The sequence below is a fragment of the Eurosta solidaginis genome, chromosome 3 (assembly GCF_040869045.1).
Source record: "Eurosta solidaginis isolate ZX-2024a chromosome 3, ASM4086904v1, whole genome shotgun sequence".
NCBI classification, from domain to species: domain Eukaryota; kingdom Metazoa; phylum Arthropoda; class Insecta; order Diptera; family Tephritidae; genus Eurosta; species Eurosta solidaginis.
In genome coordinates, this window is record NC_090321.1 from 62,345,133 (window position 1) to 62,362,960 (window position 17,828).

The window sequence follows — 17,828 nt, forward strand, 5'->3', positions numbered from 1 at the left end:
TTAATAGAAATTGTAACAGAAATGAGTATAGCAATGAGGATGGCAGTAGGAATAGGACGAGGAATACGGATAGGAATAGGAACAGGAAATGGAATAGGAATAGGAATAGAAATTGGAGTGGTAAAAGGAAAATAAATAGGAATAGGAACAGGGGGGAGAATTGGAATATGAATATAAGGGTGGTCCTTATTTTCTAACTTTTAAAAAATTAACGGTGCGCCCCGTAAAATCATAATTTACTCAAAAATACTATGTATTCTTTTTTTGCAAGGTTTTTAGAGGTCGCTATCGAAGGTCAAACTTTTAGAAAAATCAGTGCAAAATGACGAAAAAGAAAAAAAACGGAAATTTAATTTTTAATGTAGGTTTTCCAAAAGGTCCGCTTATAACCTTAAAGACTACCTGAGTTATTTTGGAACTAAAAAGTCATTGAAAGTAACTTGAAAAGGTAAAATAGTAAATAGTGCCGCAAAAGAACTATGCGCAAAACAAAATTCTATTCTCGGTATCGTCCTCTATATTTTTTTTTTTAAAAAAGTTGAGAAAAATACTGAAATAGTTAACACTACTGAATCGATTTGTTAGATGTATAGTCCTAGTTATAGGTTCATTCATAGCATAATTCGTTTTATGAGTTATTTAGATAAATAATCTATTATGCCGAAGATCACGCAGTGGAATATACGGAATGAACAAAGTAGATAAATCAGAGCAACTTATGCTCAAGTATTTTACATTATAGGCAAGCATGAGTGAGATAAAAGTTCTTCTGTCACGCAAAACCTGAAGACCAAGCAATTTGTGAGTGCTGGTATACGATGGGAGGCCGTCTGGCTAGTGAAGCATACGTAAAATAATTTTGTAAAAAATTTTGGAACTTTCTCAATTTTATAGGAGTTAGATTCATAGAAAGGATTCCATATTATTGAGCAATATTCTATACCACTTCTGACAAAGGATATATAAAGTGCCTTCAACGTCATAGGGTCCTTAAAGTCAATGGTGTTACATCTACTGAACCCAACCATTGCAACATATTTTGAAACAACGAAGGCAATGTGACGTGAAAAAGAGAGTTGGAGTCAAAAACTACAAGCAAGTCTTGACTCTCTTGACAACGATTAAGAGATTTAGCATTTAGTTTTTAGATAAAGAATGTGGCAGTTGTCTTTTTGGAATAAGACATAACACGGCATTTGTTTGATTTTAAAAATAAGTTATTGTCTGCGCACCATCCGGCAAAAGAGTCCAGATCAGAACCGTTAGAAAAAAAAAAAGTAAGGAAAGCTAAGTTCGGGTGTAACCGAACATTACATACTCAGCTGAGAACTTTGGAGACAAAATATAGGAAAATCACCATGTAGGAAAATGAACCTAGGGTAACCCTGGAATGTGTTTGTATGACATGTGTATCAAATGAAAGGTGTTAATGATTATTTAAAACGTAGTGGGCCTTAGTTCTATAGGTGGACGCCATTTCGAGATATCGCAATAAGGGTGGACCAGGGGTGACTCTAGAATGTGTTTGTACAATATGGGTATCAAAATAAAAGTATTAATGAGGGTTTTAAAAGGGAGTAGCCCTTAGTTGTATATGTGAAGGCGTTTTGAAGATATCGAGAAAAAGGTGGACCAGGGGGACCCAGAACATCTTCTGTCGGGTACCGCTAATTTATTTCTATATGTAATACCAAGAACACTATTCCTGCCAAGATTCCAAGGGCTTTTGATTTCACCCTGCAGAACATTTTCATTTTCTTCTACTTAATATGGTAGGTGTCACAACCATTTTACAAAGTTTTTTCTAAAGTTATATTTCGCGTCAATAAACCAATCCAATTACCATGTGTCATCCCTTTTTTCATATTTGGTACAGAATTATGGCATTTTTATCATTTTTCGTAATTTTCGATATCGGAAAAGTGGGCGTGCTCATAGTTGGATTTCGGCCATATTTTATACAAGATAAAGTAACTCCAGATAAGTACGTGAACTAAGTTTAGTTAAGGTATATCGTTTTTTTGCGCAAGTTATCGTGTTAACGGCCGATCAGAAGGACAGACGGTCGACTGTGTATAAAAACTGGGCGTGGCTTCAACCGATTTCGCCCATTTTCACAGAAAACAGTTATCGTCCAAGAATATAAGCCCTACAAAATTTCATAAGGATTGGTAAATTTTTGTTCGACTTATGGCATTAAAAATATTCTAGACGAATTAAATGAAAAAGGGTGGAGTTACGCCCATTTTGAAATTTTCTGGTAATGAATTATCGCACTTTTTCGGTTTTTCGAAATTTTCGATATCGAAAAAGTAGGCGTGATCGTAGTCATTTTGATATATAGAAGTCTATATCTATCTCGATTAGTTTATGCCGTTACGGATTACCGTTATGCGAACAAAGTTAATATACTCTGTGAGCTCTTATCAGCTGAGTATAATAAATAAATAAAAGTAAGGCGCGATAACCTCCGAAGAAATTTTATGCCGAGCCTCTCTTCCAATTTACATCGTGCACCTTTTTTTTAATTTTTCCTACAAATTGGCGGGACGGGACATACTTGTTTTATGCCGACACCGAACGGCATCTGCGAGGCAGATGAGTTTTCCTTGAGAGCTTTTCATGGCATAAATACACTCGGAGTGCTTACCAAACACTGCCGAGGGTTGACCCCGCTTAGAAAAATTTTCTTCTAATTGAAAAACCTTATTTCTAAAATTTTGATGTTCCTTAGCCCGGGGTGTGAACCCAGGGCATTCGGTGTGATAGGAGGAGCACGCTACCATCACACCACGGTGGTCGCCAATAGTTAGAAATAGTTTGACAAATAAAAATTTTTTTTTGTGAAATATATAGTTTTAGTGTTATATTTCAATCATTAAAGGGGAGGAGTGATGGGGAAACATATTGAGCAAAAAGTGCTAAGTCAGGAGAAAAAATTTGTTTGGAGTGAGGAAATTGTGCTAAGTCATAAAATAGCTGATGGGTTAGCATACATGATTTTTATTTATCTTTTTCAAAGCTACTACACTCAAAAATATTGCAACTAAGGTATCCTCATTCACAGTTTTGAAAAAAAGGGTCATTTCAAAAATTATTCAGATTTTTTCGTCTCCTGTAAAATCTGTAAAAAGTGAGTTGGCACATTTTCACATTAAGCTAACGACATATATATTAACTCTCACGCATCAGTTCTTTTTATTTATAAAAAGATAAAACTTTGTGGAATATGCTTTTGGTAAGCTGCATATCAAATTTAGGCGTTTATTAAAAAGATTTTGAATAACAATTTCAATAACGGATATTTTCAACTAGAACAGTACTTTATTTTAAAATAACTGTTAAATACCCGAACTGCCGGTTTCGGTTTTTCACAGGGAATATCCGTTTTGCATGCAAAAGAAGGGGATTGGTTATTGAACGAGAGCAACCGTAAAGGAAAAAAAGAGGAAAAAAGAGAGGAAATGAGGTGGAAAGAAAGCGGAAGTGAGGAAAGGAAAGGAAAGATTAGAAACCAAAACTTATTTGGAGTACTTTGAGAGTAGTACTTCACAATTATATTTCACTAATAATGTGTTTAGATCAAACTGATTCCTCAGCTTACGCTGCTTTTATACTCTCGGTTACCTAGTTCCCCCATTTCTTCTAAGGTCTAGACGATCACCGATCATGCCTTCTGGTACAGTTGTATCTCATGCTTTGTTATTTGGCTATATACATGTATATCTGCAGTTTATGTTTTTCTTTTAGCCATATGCGTGTGTATGTGTGAGTAACAACTTCTGCTGTTAGGTGTTCACCTATATGTATGTGAAATAATCTTTCTGCTTCAAGCTGCTGGTTGTGTGTATTGAATATTCTTCGTTGCCTTGTACATAAGTGTCGCGCTTGCTGTTTTTGTTGTTGTGATTATTTACTAATAGCATAGTGATGCTAATATTCGCAACAATACCATTTTGTTGTCGGTTATTCATTGGCGTGTTATCGACGAGATATAAACGAGTTATCGAAAGTTATCGATTTTTCATGGAAAATTTACCAATTTTTTACCAAAGAATAATAAGGATTAAATATCAAAAGCTTTTTGTTTTTCTATAGAAAAGTTATCGAAATTTTATCGCAAAAAATTGATTTGTTTTCGAAAAGCTATCGGTTTACTATTAACTTTTTGCCTATTCGATAACAAATCAATATTTTTGCCAAAAGAAAACGATAACTTTTCTATAAAAAACCGATACCACGTCGATAACAAAATATTAACATTGACGACCGCAAAATAGTTCCGAAATAGTTGCTAACATATTTCGGAAATTATCCTGAAATGGCTCCAGGATTATCTCAATATATTACCGGAATGTTTGCAACATTACTACAAAAGAGTCTCGAAATGATCCACAACTACTCCTAGCGGTCCAGAACTTAACTCAATATCGTCCCAGAAAGAGTCGCGTAGTTTTAAATTAATGTTTACTTTTTAACATTTTCTTTACTTTTACTTTTTCGTTTACTTTCCTAGTTCCCTGTTTCTTTTCAAAAATCCTTCCAGATATGTTTTTCATTAACTTTTTATTCACCTTTTAGTTCTGTTTACCTTTTTTTTTGTCTTACCACCTTTACATCCCGTTTACGTATTCCGATTTAGTTTAAGCAAGGGCACATTCCAGATTCTCATCCGAGGAGGGACGGTGAAAAAACTTACGGAAGTTTTTTGTCTATAGAAAGGCGACCACAATTTCTCCCGCAACATCAAAGTGTTTATTAGCTGAAACTTCTAAAGACAGAATCTGTATTAAGGTAAATAAACCCGCACTCTTGGGTCTGATCTAGACTAAGATGCATTTTTTTTAGTAGTGATTTCTCTCTACTCTTCTACTGAAACTTAGCTAGTGGGCTAGAATTTCTTATTTAACGTGCTGGAAAATTACACGGTTAGACGGTCTTTAAAGTAGTTCTAAGAATATTTACATTAACGTCCATTCTCATTGATACCAAAAAAATAAAAAACAAAAATTTACATCATTTCTTTTGCTTTCTTATTCTTCTACAACAGCAAAACGAGGATCGCTTCACCACAATAGAGTTACCAACAAAAATGTCGAACAACAGCCCCGCCTCAGCGTTGACCGTCACAAGCGCCACATCGGTTACGGCGAACGACGCCAAAGGCATTACCACAAGAGGCAAATCCATCAGCATCAGTATCGGAGAAGATGTTAATGGTGGCTGTGAAGGTGATGATGGCCCACCATCAAGTGATCCGATCGACGTTATCACCTATCCACCAAACACACCCACCACACCTGCATCCAAAGTAGCCATTGGTGGCGGTGATTCAGGTGCAGCGCTTATTGCACTCGACACAGGTGATGGAGGTGAGCCGGAACGTGGTAACTGGACGGGACGTTTTGATTTTTTACTTTCTCTACTTGGTTACTCGGTGGGGCTGGGTAATGTTTGGCGCTTTCCCTATCTCTGCTATAATAATGGAGGAGGTAAGTTAGAAGTTTGAAGATGGTGCATGTTTGGTTATTTTAACTGTTTTTTTTTTTTTTTTAATTATTTTGTATTCAACAAGGCGCCTTTCTCATACCATTTACAATCATGTTAATTATCGCTGGTCTACCGCTTATGTTCATGGAGCTGTCATTCGGTCAATATGCCGCTTTGGGTCCAGTTGCCATATATCGTCGCTTTTGTCCGCTATTTCGTGGTCTTGGCGCTGGTATGGTTATCGTTTCGGCAATTGTAATGCTTTATTATAATTTAATTATCGCTTGGACAATATTTTATATGTGCGCTTCATTTCGTCGTCAGTTGCCGTGGCAGAATTGTGAAGCTACTTGGAGCACTGAAAGTGAGTACTTAAACAAATTGATTACTTAATAATGTATACTTACTAAAAATAAAAATTATGTACGCTTGTATTTGCGTAAGGACATATGTCGCTTGAGTAGTAGAGCACTGCAACGAGAAAATTGGACCCGGAGAACCGGGTCAATCGTGAACTCAGTATTGTGAACAAAAATATAACCAAACGCAAGAAACTACTGGAACTAGGGTGTGTGATTGAAGGGAAGGCCTAGAAGGTGCAATGTGGTCATATTAAATCATTCACGAGACGGTCAGCCTAGTTCTTTAATGATACTTGTTACCGGAACGTCCCAGATTTATATCCGGCAAAGGACCATCAACACTGTTAACACTCCCCAAAACCTTCGGGAAGTGTCCTTAACGCTACAACAAAAACAACTAAAATATTGATATTGAAACGATTTTCTGTCATCCCTCATATATTTGCTTGTAGGCAAACCGATTTCGGTATTTTTCCCTCTTCAGGGCGAATGTCAATGGATGCCGGAAAACTTATGGCACATGTTTTGTATTGTTTGATGCAGAGTACTTAATTCATTTATAGTCGAGTGATTTTTGTCACCATGAAATAATTTTTGTTCGAAGCAAAAGTGGCACTGAAGATGGCACAATGCTGACACCGATTTCTCTCCAAACGCGACATGGCTTATATATAGCTACTTGGGCAAAACTCTACCTATCAGCTTAATATATTCATCAAATATGAACGAAATCTGCTGGTAGGTATGATTTTCAAAATTATTTTCACCGCAGCACCATCTAATGGATTTTCTTTTTTTTTTTGCCTACACCACACCAAAATTACTACATAATACATAATACACCATAATAATAAAAAAGGAGCGGCATCTGCATCCCTGAAGAGTATGCAGTTACTCTCCAAAAATGAAGCTGACTGAAATACTCCTTCACCCCCTTCACCTTCACCTTAAATAGACATACAAGCAGAAATTATGGCAATAGTTTGACAAAGCACAGCATCTAAAAGTGTGCTTATAAGCGATTCCTGGAATCTATATTGAGCTCCAGGGCATATGGTAATAGATAGGAATGAAAAAGTGGATGAACTAGCTAAAAATGATGCATCCCTCGAAGCTTGCTCCGTAGACGTCCCAATTAGACTGAGTTAGATTAAGAGAATGCGAGAGATGCACATAATAGGCCTAGCGCGAAAGGCGTGAACCCAACCGCGGAACTGTAAAGTGTCGAAGATCAACAACCCTAGACTAACAAATCTGCTCCTATCATTAAAAAGAGAAGACTATAGACAGGTATTCTGAATGGCACTGCCTTCAGGCGTCACAGGCCTTTAAGTTAGGCTTGCTTAGTGCTAGCAGATGTAGGAAGTGCGAGTTGGAGGAGGAAACGATACAGCACATTCTGTGCTCGTGCCCTGCGCTTGTCAGGCTAAGACCCCAACTATTAGGAGTGATACCGCTGTCAGATCTAGCAGCAGCAAGTGATATATGTCCTCGGAAGCTTCCAGTATTCGCCAAGAGCAGGAAGCTATTTTATAACATAGGTCCTGGTTTTTGATATGGTTTTTCAGTTTGGCAGTCAAACAAACTTCTACTAACACCACGGACTCCTTCAGTCTATGTGCGGTCCTCACCAGTTCAGCCTATCCTAACTTAACGCCCTCCCCCTTTAACAGTATACTCTTAATCGCACATCACTAAGTACTTACTCATGTACATATTTCATTGCGTAATCTTGCGCTGCGTAAATTTTAATGGCTAGAGAATAGCGTTTTGAAAATGTATTAAAGTTAATTTAATGCTATTGTTACGTTTAGCTGATTAAGTGCAAAATTAATGTGGGTGTCTTAATAGCGCGACAAGTGCACATAAATATAATAACATTCGGTTAGCGCTGAACAAAGTTTTCAACGTGAAATAAATGTATATGAGCTACAATTTGAGATATGCTCTCATTGTGTGAAAAAATGTGAGTATGAAGCACCCGTGAAATTTGATGTGTGAAAATGTCTGTAGATCACACCAATACTAATTCAAAATTTCAAAAAGTGTATCTCAAACTTAAGGTTAAGCTTATCGATAAGTTAACGAGGCAGTTCACCGGTTAAGCTTAACCATTACTTTTACCAGTAAAGTACGCAATACCTTTCCTTATTGCACATAGGTTTGGACCTGCCACTTGTGAAATTGCTGGAGCAACTTCTTACAAGAAGAATTATCCTACCATGTCTAAGAGGTTAGAAAGAACCGTTTGCCTCGTTTTCGCCTACGCCGATTACATCGCTCTAAGGGTAATCGGGAAACATTTTTAGACTCTATGCGAGCATTGCAAACCGCGTTAATCCTTGTAGAAAACTAGTCCCAAGCAAGCGACCTCAATATGAATCATGCGAAGGCTGAAATGGTTATATTTACCAGATGCTACAAAAAACCACCTTTCGAGCCGACATAATTAAACGGAGTAAGGCTCGAACTCCCACCAGAAGTTGAATATGTCGGAGTTCTTTGAGGCAGTAAATTAAATTGTAACAAGCATGTTGCAGGCTGATCTAGAAAAAACATAGCGGCGCCCTACACCTCCAAAGCAGTCGTGGACAAAATATGAGGCCCAAAGCCACACATTTTACATTGAGCGCAGTCGTTAGACCCATCTTATTCTATGGCAGTATGGTTTGGTGGCCGGCAGTCGAAAGAAACAGCACAGTGAGCAGGTTAACTAGAGTGCAGCGGTCAATCGCAATGCTTATATCAGGCACAATACCCTTCATACCCACAAAGGCTCAAAAGGTTATGCGCAACAGTAAGACTGAACACAGTCCTGGCTTTTAGTGATATCTACTCAAAAGATCTTTCGCTCTCCTTATATTTAAACTACCGAGCTTAATATTACGCAACTAAACCGTTGCAGCGTCCTTCCGGCGTAACTAACAGCCATAAATGAACCTGAATTGTGTCTACTATCAACGAACTTCACGTCCGTTGCAATTTACTCTGAGAGTCAATCAGAGATCAAAGCTCTTTAAGGCAGCAGCACTTTCTCAAAGGTAAGTTTGAATACAGCCAGTCGCTTTATGAACTAGCCTCTCGATGCATATATATTAGGATTCTGTGTTCAGCATAGCTTTCAGAGGCACTGTCAGGTTTCGGAAAGATAAAGCTCTTGACTGCTAAAAGCATCGGATAGGTCACCACTTCAATTAGATTTCTGGAAACTATGCTATCTTTAACGCAAAGCCGAAAGAGTGGCGACAAAACAACGTCTTGCGTACTGCCTCTCGACGCAGATTATTTTGGATCCAGAGCCTAACCTATACAGTTAACAATAGGATCTTCAATATCAGGAGGATAGGGGGCGTCTTCCTTTGCTTTCAGACGAAAATGTGTGCAGGCCCCTTTCATGTAAGGCTACCAACTGGTTTTGCGAGTATTGTAAACAAATACAAGCCAGGGGCCATACTTTCATCAGCGGCAACGCACTTGCACCGAATAAACTCAAGCTGTTTTATCCACCAGTTACTTGGATACTGTTTCACGGGCTATTTGGGCGGATCACCCTACGCCAACTCGCCTGCTGTTCATTATCGTATCACCATTCTGCAATTTACCGCTTATTGAACTTTGGCTAATCGTCACTCATCGGCTGTGGTGGCATTACATTTTTTTGTTACATCCCCGCACCGGTTACTCCTCCACTGGTTATCTGGCATGGATGCCTAATGGATGCCCACCATCCGTCCATCGCACCACCAGTAGTCATGCATCAATCAACTTTTTCGCCGTTATAAACCCCACCCCTCAACTGGACACAAGCCAACTTGTCTCCGTGTCAATACTTCCAATTGTAATTATGATCCATTCGTCAACCATTTCACCGCTCTGCTCTTATACCGGATGTTTGACAAACCCCATTTGTCTACCGATTTTACCGAAGTTTGGCCACCGTCCACCGATTAGGAGTCTGCTTCTATACTCCATCACCTGCTGGCGACTTAGCTATCTTTCCCTTCCTTTCCCCATTATTACGATCAAGTACAACTCTCTGACGTAGCGTGTGTGTATGTATGTTTATGATTCAATCAAAGTAACATGTATTCATTTATAATGAAAATAGGGCATATACGACTCTAGTTTGATTGACCGCTACTACTGAGCTGCTACAAAATGTTACCTTTCAAACCCCCACAATTAAACGGAGTAAGGCTTGATTACTTGCCAGAGGTTCAATACGTTGGAGTTTCTTGAGGCAGTAAATTGAACTGGAAGAAGCATGTCGAGGAGATATAATTAAAAGCCATGGTGGCCCTCTACACCTCTTGAGCAGCCGTGGGCAAAATGTGGGGATTAGATCCATTTGGTCTTACATTGGGCCTACACGACTCTGGATTGGTTGAACGCTACTCAAACCTCTGATGATGGCCACCTCGCATGTTTTTTCGCCACTTTGGGAATGAACTACTTTTGCTCTTCTCCACACTCTCAGCGCTAGGTACAGTACTGTGTAGCAGCTCGTTTTCGTGCCGCAGAAAGGCCGGATAGATACCAAACCGAGGATTTTAGCTTATTGCCTTACTTCCTATTACAGTATCCGGGTTGTAAGCTGTTCGACGAGCTATGTAATTATTAAGAAATATGAACAGTCCCTGCCATTTTGTCTTATTTTTAACCATATATTTTCCGTGTTCTCTCAGTTTTCCACTTATGTTCTTTTTCTTCTTCTTCTTGCAGCGACATAGACATTCCCTGACAGTTTTGAGGAGTATTATCGATAGTGGTGGTCTTTTGAGGGATACTGATACAGTACATTGCAGAAATTAGCACCATTAAAGTAGCGGTCCGGACATGTGGGAAATGATCTGATATGATCACGCCGTAGGCTCTAGGTCTGTGCAATTCAGTCATTTCTTACCACACGCACAGGCCTTCCGCATGAATATTCTAGGTCCCCTAATCTACTGGAGGTAAGAGGTTCTGTTACTCTATGTTGGTTTATGCACACTTTTCAGTTTAGACCAAGTGGTTACGCGTAACACAGTGCGCATCGCATCAAAGTTGTTTCAATTTTTTGTTTTTTTTTAATAAATCCATCTTGGATTAGGGCAATCCAAAAACTTTGAAATCAAAACTCAATTAGTTTAAAAAGTTTAAAAATCCGTACGAAAGTAGCCTTGAGGTAGAACTTTGTGATTTCTTCAATAAGCTCGCTGTCTCATTTCATATATTCAGTCATACTCTCAATGCCATTTTATCGCCAGCTGCATGGAGCACAAACGGCATATCATCTCATATTCAATGCACGGCTATCAATTTCTCATCGCGCGAGGAAAACACAAAACTGAAGAGGGAAAAACGGAAGCGGGAACGGAAGTTAAAAGTTAGCAAATGACCATGAGAGTACGCAATAGAATGCACTGTTAGATGAGTATTTACACATTGAGATAGGTAGACCACCAGACGCGTAAACAATAGAAAAGTAAAGCAATAACTAGTTTTACGAGACGAAACAATTTGATGTATGAGAAGCAATAAATTTGATGAACACGGCCACGAGTGCGAAGGAAAAGAGCAGAAATAAAGATTTCTAAGGCTATTAAAAATCAGTTGAGTAGCATTCGGCTGGAAAGAGAGGATGGCTAAACGTGACTTTAGCTTTTTTTTACTTACATATTTGAAATATGGCGGACTTACTTACGTAAGCGATGACGTCAGTCACGTTTGATGCATTTTGAGTTCGGACGTTGATTGCTGTTTTGTGAGTTTAAACCTATTCAATCTGCTTTCGAGGAGCTGTTGTTGTTGTTGTTGTTGTAGCGTTAAGTAGGCATTGGGAGTGTTATTGATGTATATAGTCCTTTTCCGGAGGAAGATCCGGTACGGTTCGGTAACAAGCACCATTAAGTTACGATTTGGTATGACAACATGAAAACTTCGAGATTAATAAAGAATTTGGAGTCGCCATAGCCTCGGCTGTCAAAGAAACAGGATGAGTAGGTGAGGTTAACAAGTAATCATGATGAATATTTCAAGTGACTTTCAAGAAGTTGATTTTTGAAAGCGTTCCCTGGAGGGTAAACGTATCCTCCAAATACTGGTTGTTGCTCAGAAGGTTCATCACATAAGAAAATATCCGCTCAGGTCTAATAGACTTGAAGATGGTTGTGTGTAACCATACTATGAGCTTCCCCATTCCATTTATACTCGGATTCTATTAGCTAGTAGGCATTGGTAGCGAGCTTCCACTGACTCTAATGAAACAAGTAAGGGTGTCTAAGCTAGGCTGCAACCGAACACTATATACCCAGCGTGACTTTCAATTGTACACTTCATTTCAGATAAATTACTTTTTCGAATTTTCTTACGAAGGATTTATTTTTTTCTTGAGGCTCTAGAAATGTTGTGTAATGCTTGATCGGAAAAGGGGCGTGACACCGCCCATTGAAAAAAAGTAAGTGAGATATCATTGATACGAAACTATTTATCACTAAGATTGGCTTATTACTCTAGTCTACAACCCTTTTAAAAGTCATTTATACAAATGTGTTCGTAATGCTTAACCGATCTCGTTCAATGAAGGCATCTGTTCTAGCTTTTTTTTTACTTTTGTGAAAGTTTATACACTCTCTTTCTTCTACCAATTAGTTTCCTTGGGACCTCTGAGCTGCAACAGATATTGCTATACTATCCCACATAGTATATGGAAGATTGATTAAAGTATAAATCACCACAATGAGACATTTTCGACTCCTTTTGACGACTAAAAACTGTTTAATCAATTCTGCGATCAAAAGAAGACTCGAAATCGACTCCCTCTTATGAGTGAAATATGATTTATTGAAAAAGCAACAACAAAATGTAAGCGATCACAAATTGATCACATTGGGGATCGAAATATGATTGAGTAAAAAATTTTTGTCTGCTTTACATTTTGTTGTTGCTTTTTCAATAAATCATATTTCACTCATAAGATTGAGTCTTCTTTTGAGCGCAAAAGCTTTAAAACAAACTTATAATTTATTCCCACAAGACTCATAAATGATGGCAAATATGACTCGAAAAAGACTAAATACTGATTAGAAATATGGGTTAAAAGGGGCTCACCAAGTGTAGTCGCGCGTAGGGTACCATTTTCTCCCGACGAGGGAGTCTTTTCTGATCAGAAAATGAGCGCATATATGCTTATTTTGATCATGCTGGAGACTCGAAAAAGACTCTAATATGATTAATAACTTCAAAAAATGCTGGGTGGGATATATACACTCTAAACGGAACAACACACTCTAATTCTCGCTCATTCTTTTCTTTCCTAAAACTCCATCAGTGTTCTGACTTAAAAAAATCCCTACCTTCCTACAATCCAATCCTCTGTGCATACAAATCACCTTCCCTCAGATTGCTTGCACAATATTTAGCGGCTACTCAATTGAATGAAAATTTAAATAAAAATGAACATGGACATTATAACACATTCAGCAAAAAATTAACGCACCAAGCTTAGCAAGACTCGAACTACTCGAAGCAGACCAGCAGCACATAGAGGGACGTCCACACAAACGGAAAGTTAAAAGTTTAATAGAATGGCCTACAATAATTAGGGGGTGGGGTTGACAAGCGAGGAATGCAAAGTGTAAAAATCAAAGAAAAGCGATGGCAAAGTATCCGATAAACAATCGGCTTTCAATGCTCAAAAAAATTTGAGCACAACAACAATAGCAGCCCAAAACAAAAAGAAAAATGGAGAATTAAAATGCCGCTTGGAGTTGATATTATTTTCGTCGGCTTTGAGGCGTTAAAATGCGACAAGCTTATGCAGAAGAACATCCAGCATCCAGAAGTAGGGTGGCACTTGATTTCAATTGAGTTTGTGGGGAGAGTAGTGATGTAGAAAATAGGAGCATACGATCTTTAAACCCGGGTCCTTTGAAGAATGAATGGGAGTTTTCGGTTATATAGAACGACTCATAAGAAAGAGTAACCCAGCACGTATTGGAATGAAATTGAATTCGTACCCGGAAGCATGGGGATTCAAAATTACAACCTAGTTTTGGTTCCACACAATTTATTCCGGTTGAGTTTCGACTTCGGGGTTAATGGTGCAGTGAAACAATGCGGTGTAAAGAAAAATAAATTCGTGTTTCCTATTGACTTTTTTTCACCTAAGAAACTTCCATTTTTATTCCTCGTTGGAGTCGCCCATCTTCTTCTATATATAAAGAAGGCTGTATGTTTGTATGCAGCTTATGGACTCCGCAACCACTCCGCCGATTTTATTCAAATTTGCAAGATAGCGTCACAGTAATCCGGAGAGTGTTCCTGTGAAGCTTCTTTCCGGGAAGTGAACCAGAGACCGATGTATCCGAACTAATTCTATTCATGGTTCGATCTGCCTGAAATTTGATAGCCTTTTATCTAGATAAGTATGGGAATGGGACTGGGACTTGGAGAGAGAGCGGGACAGGAACTGTGATTGGAACAGGACTGGAACTTGGACTGGGATTTGGGCTGAGACTGTAACTGGAACTTGGTCTGGTCTGGGAATATGGTATGGGGGGAAGAATATGAAGAACTTGAGAGAGGAGGAAATAGGGAAGCAGAAAGGGACAGGGAAAGAGATAGAATTAGACGAAGAAATAAAGGTAGGGATAGATAGAGCGGAAAAGAAATGGGGGAAAAATACAGAGGGAGAAAGAGACGCAGGGAAAGAAAAAGGCAGAGCAAGGAGTGAATAAAAAGACAAGGAAAAGAGGGAGAGAGGGGAAGGGAGTTAAAGAGGTAAAACCCTCTTAAAATTTATGCAGATAGACCAAAGTTTGAAAAGAACATCATCTGCCGGATCTGCTAGTTTATAATACAACTGCACCACTCCACTCGAGTTTTAAGTGGACGAAGAGCTCTGCTGGAGTGGTAGACTTATCCTTTTCTTTACATATCGATTGCCAGTGGATAATAATTTCAAGCCAATTTTTTCCAAGACCTAAATAAAGAAACAATAGTCAGTGCATCTGTTCTAAGAAAGGTGTGCTTGTTTAAGCTTGTGACGACTGACACGAGCTCTCATCAGATCCCTTCCATATTGTGCTGCTGGTTCTTTAAAGTTGCTGTGCACTTTTATGCTCCACAATTGGCGTTGGCTAAAACATTGCACCAGTTAAACTAGTTGTACAAAGTTGATAGTTGAGATAATACATCCTGACCGAGCTATTGACGTCACGTAAATACGAGCACCTTTCGGGAATTGCTTGAGCAGCAGCCAGTATTGGAAGGTCAAATACAGATTTCCATAACCCATGCGTCATCACATATACATACATTCTACCGGCTCCGCCCTTAAACGTGCTCCATCACCTCACTGCCGCTATTGGTCAACCCGCTACTTAACGTTCTCTGTCCGCCAAATGCCGACAATCGGAGTCAATTTCCTGTCTCGCTCCCACTCTCTTTGTATGGGTAGCAGCTGCCTTCCTAACACCTCAAGCCGTTTGTATGTGTGTTCAATCCTAGCACATACATTTGCTGTTCTTATCTCTAGCAGTTTGTGAGACACCTACTTGCCCTGAATGGCTAAATACTTACCTCAGCCTTCTACAAATGCATTCTCATAACCATAACCATCGCAAATTAGACGTCCACTATTGGACTTTTTGCAGCTGTACTTGCTTTAATAGGAACTTCTCAACGAATCCCGTTAGACTTTACAGTTTTTTGACTTATAAATACCTAAAGCTCCATCTATGTAAATTACAAATTCGTCTGTCGGAAACTCTTTGGGCGTTGTCGTTGTTATTGCTGTACCGACAAAGAAAACCTCCGAAGGTTTTGTGGAGTGTTATCGACGCTAATGGTATTTTGACGGATATAGATCCAAGCACCTTCAATTTCCAAGCCCGATCATCTTGGGAATGATTTAATATGACCACATGGAACCTTGCAGGCCATCCCACGTCCCATTCCATACTTCCATGAAGTCAAAGGGAGAAAATACGAAGGAAAAATAAGGATCAAACATGAAGAGAGGAGGGAGAAACAAGAAAATACAAAAACTATTTGTTTGCAGAAGCTACACAGTCAACAATTTTAGTTTATTTTTTGAGCCCAGTTTAGTGATGATTTTAAGATAAATTTAAACCAAAAAGTTTTACACGTGCCTCGTTTTTGAACTTTTATATGTCTATATTATAAACTATCAGAGGATAAACCAAATTTTTAATATATTTGGGTTTAACTATTAGTTCAGAAGTTTGAAAAAATTTTAATTTCTGGACTAAGACTTAAACCAAAATGTTTAAATTTAAAACCAGTACATGAGATCGTTTCATTTTTAACTTTGCAAGGCCTGCATTTAAAACCAAATAAAGTTTGGTTATATGTGTATTTAGACCAAAAAGTTTAAGATTTAATCGAAAATTTTCAACCGTGTAAAAAACGCCTCTGTTTAGAGGGAGAGTATGCACATTAGACTGGGTCGATTTATTAACCGATATCGCGCCATCGATTTTTCGATAGGATTTCGGCTCAGGAAAAAAAGCTCAACTTTCATGACCTACTAAACAAATTTTCATATGATTGTAAAAATTTCATGTATACCCTGTCCGACCCAAAAATTTCCGCTAAAAAAATTGGCGACAACTGTTTTTTGAAAAAAAAAATTATTTTAGGAATTTTTTTTAGTAGGTCATGAAAAAAACCTAAAAAATCAATGTCGAAAAAAAGTAAAAAAAAAATTTAATTTCGCAGGCTCCAAAATTATTTTTTTGGGTTTGCGTAGTGGAACTTTTTCCCTGAGCCCAAATCCTATCGAAAAATCGATGGCGCGATATCGGTTAACTTTCCTCCATACAAATTGACCCACCCTAATGTACATACATCGCAGGGAGGAATATTTTCGGGCAGGACAAAGTCTGCTGGGTGTCTCTAGTATATTTTCAAACAGAAGCGACCAATGTACCCGGTTAAGTACCGACCTCGACAAACCCGTATCCTTAAACAATCGCAACCGCGCACATCACTACTGGTTGCCATAGTTAAATGAAAATAAATAAAAACTAAAACAAAATTAAGTACTGGGACGAAGATAAAAGAAATTTTATTATAATGACAAACTTAAAGCCCATTATATTTCGCCGGGCCCCACTCTGTTGCGCTTCTTATTGAATACAAAAGAAGGCAGCAAGAAAATAGGAAAATTGCTTGGTGCTCACTTCCTTGCAGTATCAACTCCTCACCAGCACATTCACACATACACGCTTTTCACGCATAAACAGCCACAAGTAATAAATTATTAATTTTCCCATCTTGCAGACCATTCAAACTTTAGACCATTCGCGTTGGCCTCCATTTCCAAAAAGTACGTGCGCTGGGCGAATGTCGTCTGCTTGTAAGGAGCTGAGATTATATTCAAATGTTGAAAAGTTGATACCTACCATAAATTCAAAGAGCCATTTGGTTGTGTTGGTGTGTTATTAATAGCGTACCATTGCTTTTTTAGTACCAACAAAAAAGAAGCTTGAAGTAGTGCTAAGAGATCGAAGAATACTTATGTAGCTTTTTGTATGAGATAGCTTTCAATGTCTGCCTTTTGTTTTGAATGTCATGTTTTCAACAATTCCCTCGCAAAAAGTGCTTTAGTTGGGACAGGGAAACCCATAAACTCGACAAACAATGATCTATACGTTTTATCCATGACCTATATTATAGAACTTATCGTGGAAGGGTGATGAAATTCCGAGGCTCATGAATTTGCAATGGAAGTGAATCTTTAGCAGTAATTATGCTCCGACTTTTGTTGCGACGGTTAAGGAGAAGGTCTTGGACTGCATGCTGGTTAGTAAAGAAATGGTTGCTCTGATATCATGTTGAAGAGTTCCTAAGCAGTTCTTCTTCACTAATAACCGATTATTCAGATTTCTATATATAAAGGACGTTCTGGCAAAATATCTTCTAGAAACCCTATAAACACCAACTGGGACATATGTGACAGGAAGTTGA

General features: G+C 38.4%; 1 protein-coding gene across 1 annotated transcript in view; it reads left to right on the top strand.

The window, feature by feature from the left end:
• GlyT (Glycine transporter) overlaps positions 1–17,828 on the top strand; it is a 421,794-nt gene that overhangs the window by 260,551 nt on the left and 143,415 nt on the right. Inside the window, 2 exon segments of the mRNA XM_067771981.1 lie at positions 5,051–5,492; positions 5,576–5,854. Of these exon segments, the coding sequence (XP_067628082.1) occupies positions 5,051–5,492; positions 5,576–5,854 (721 nt within the window).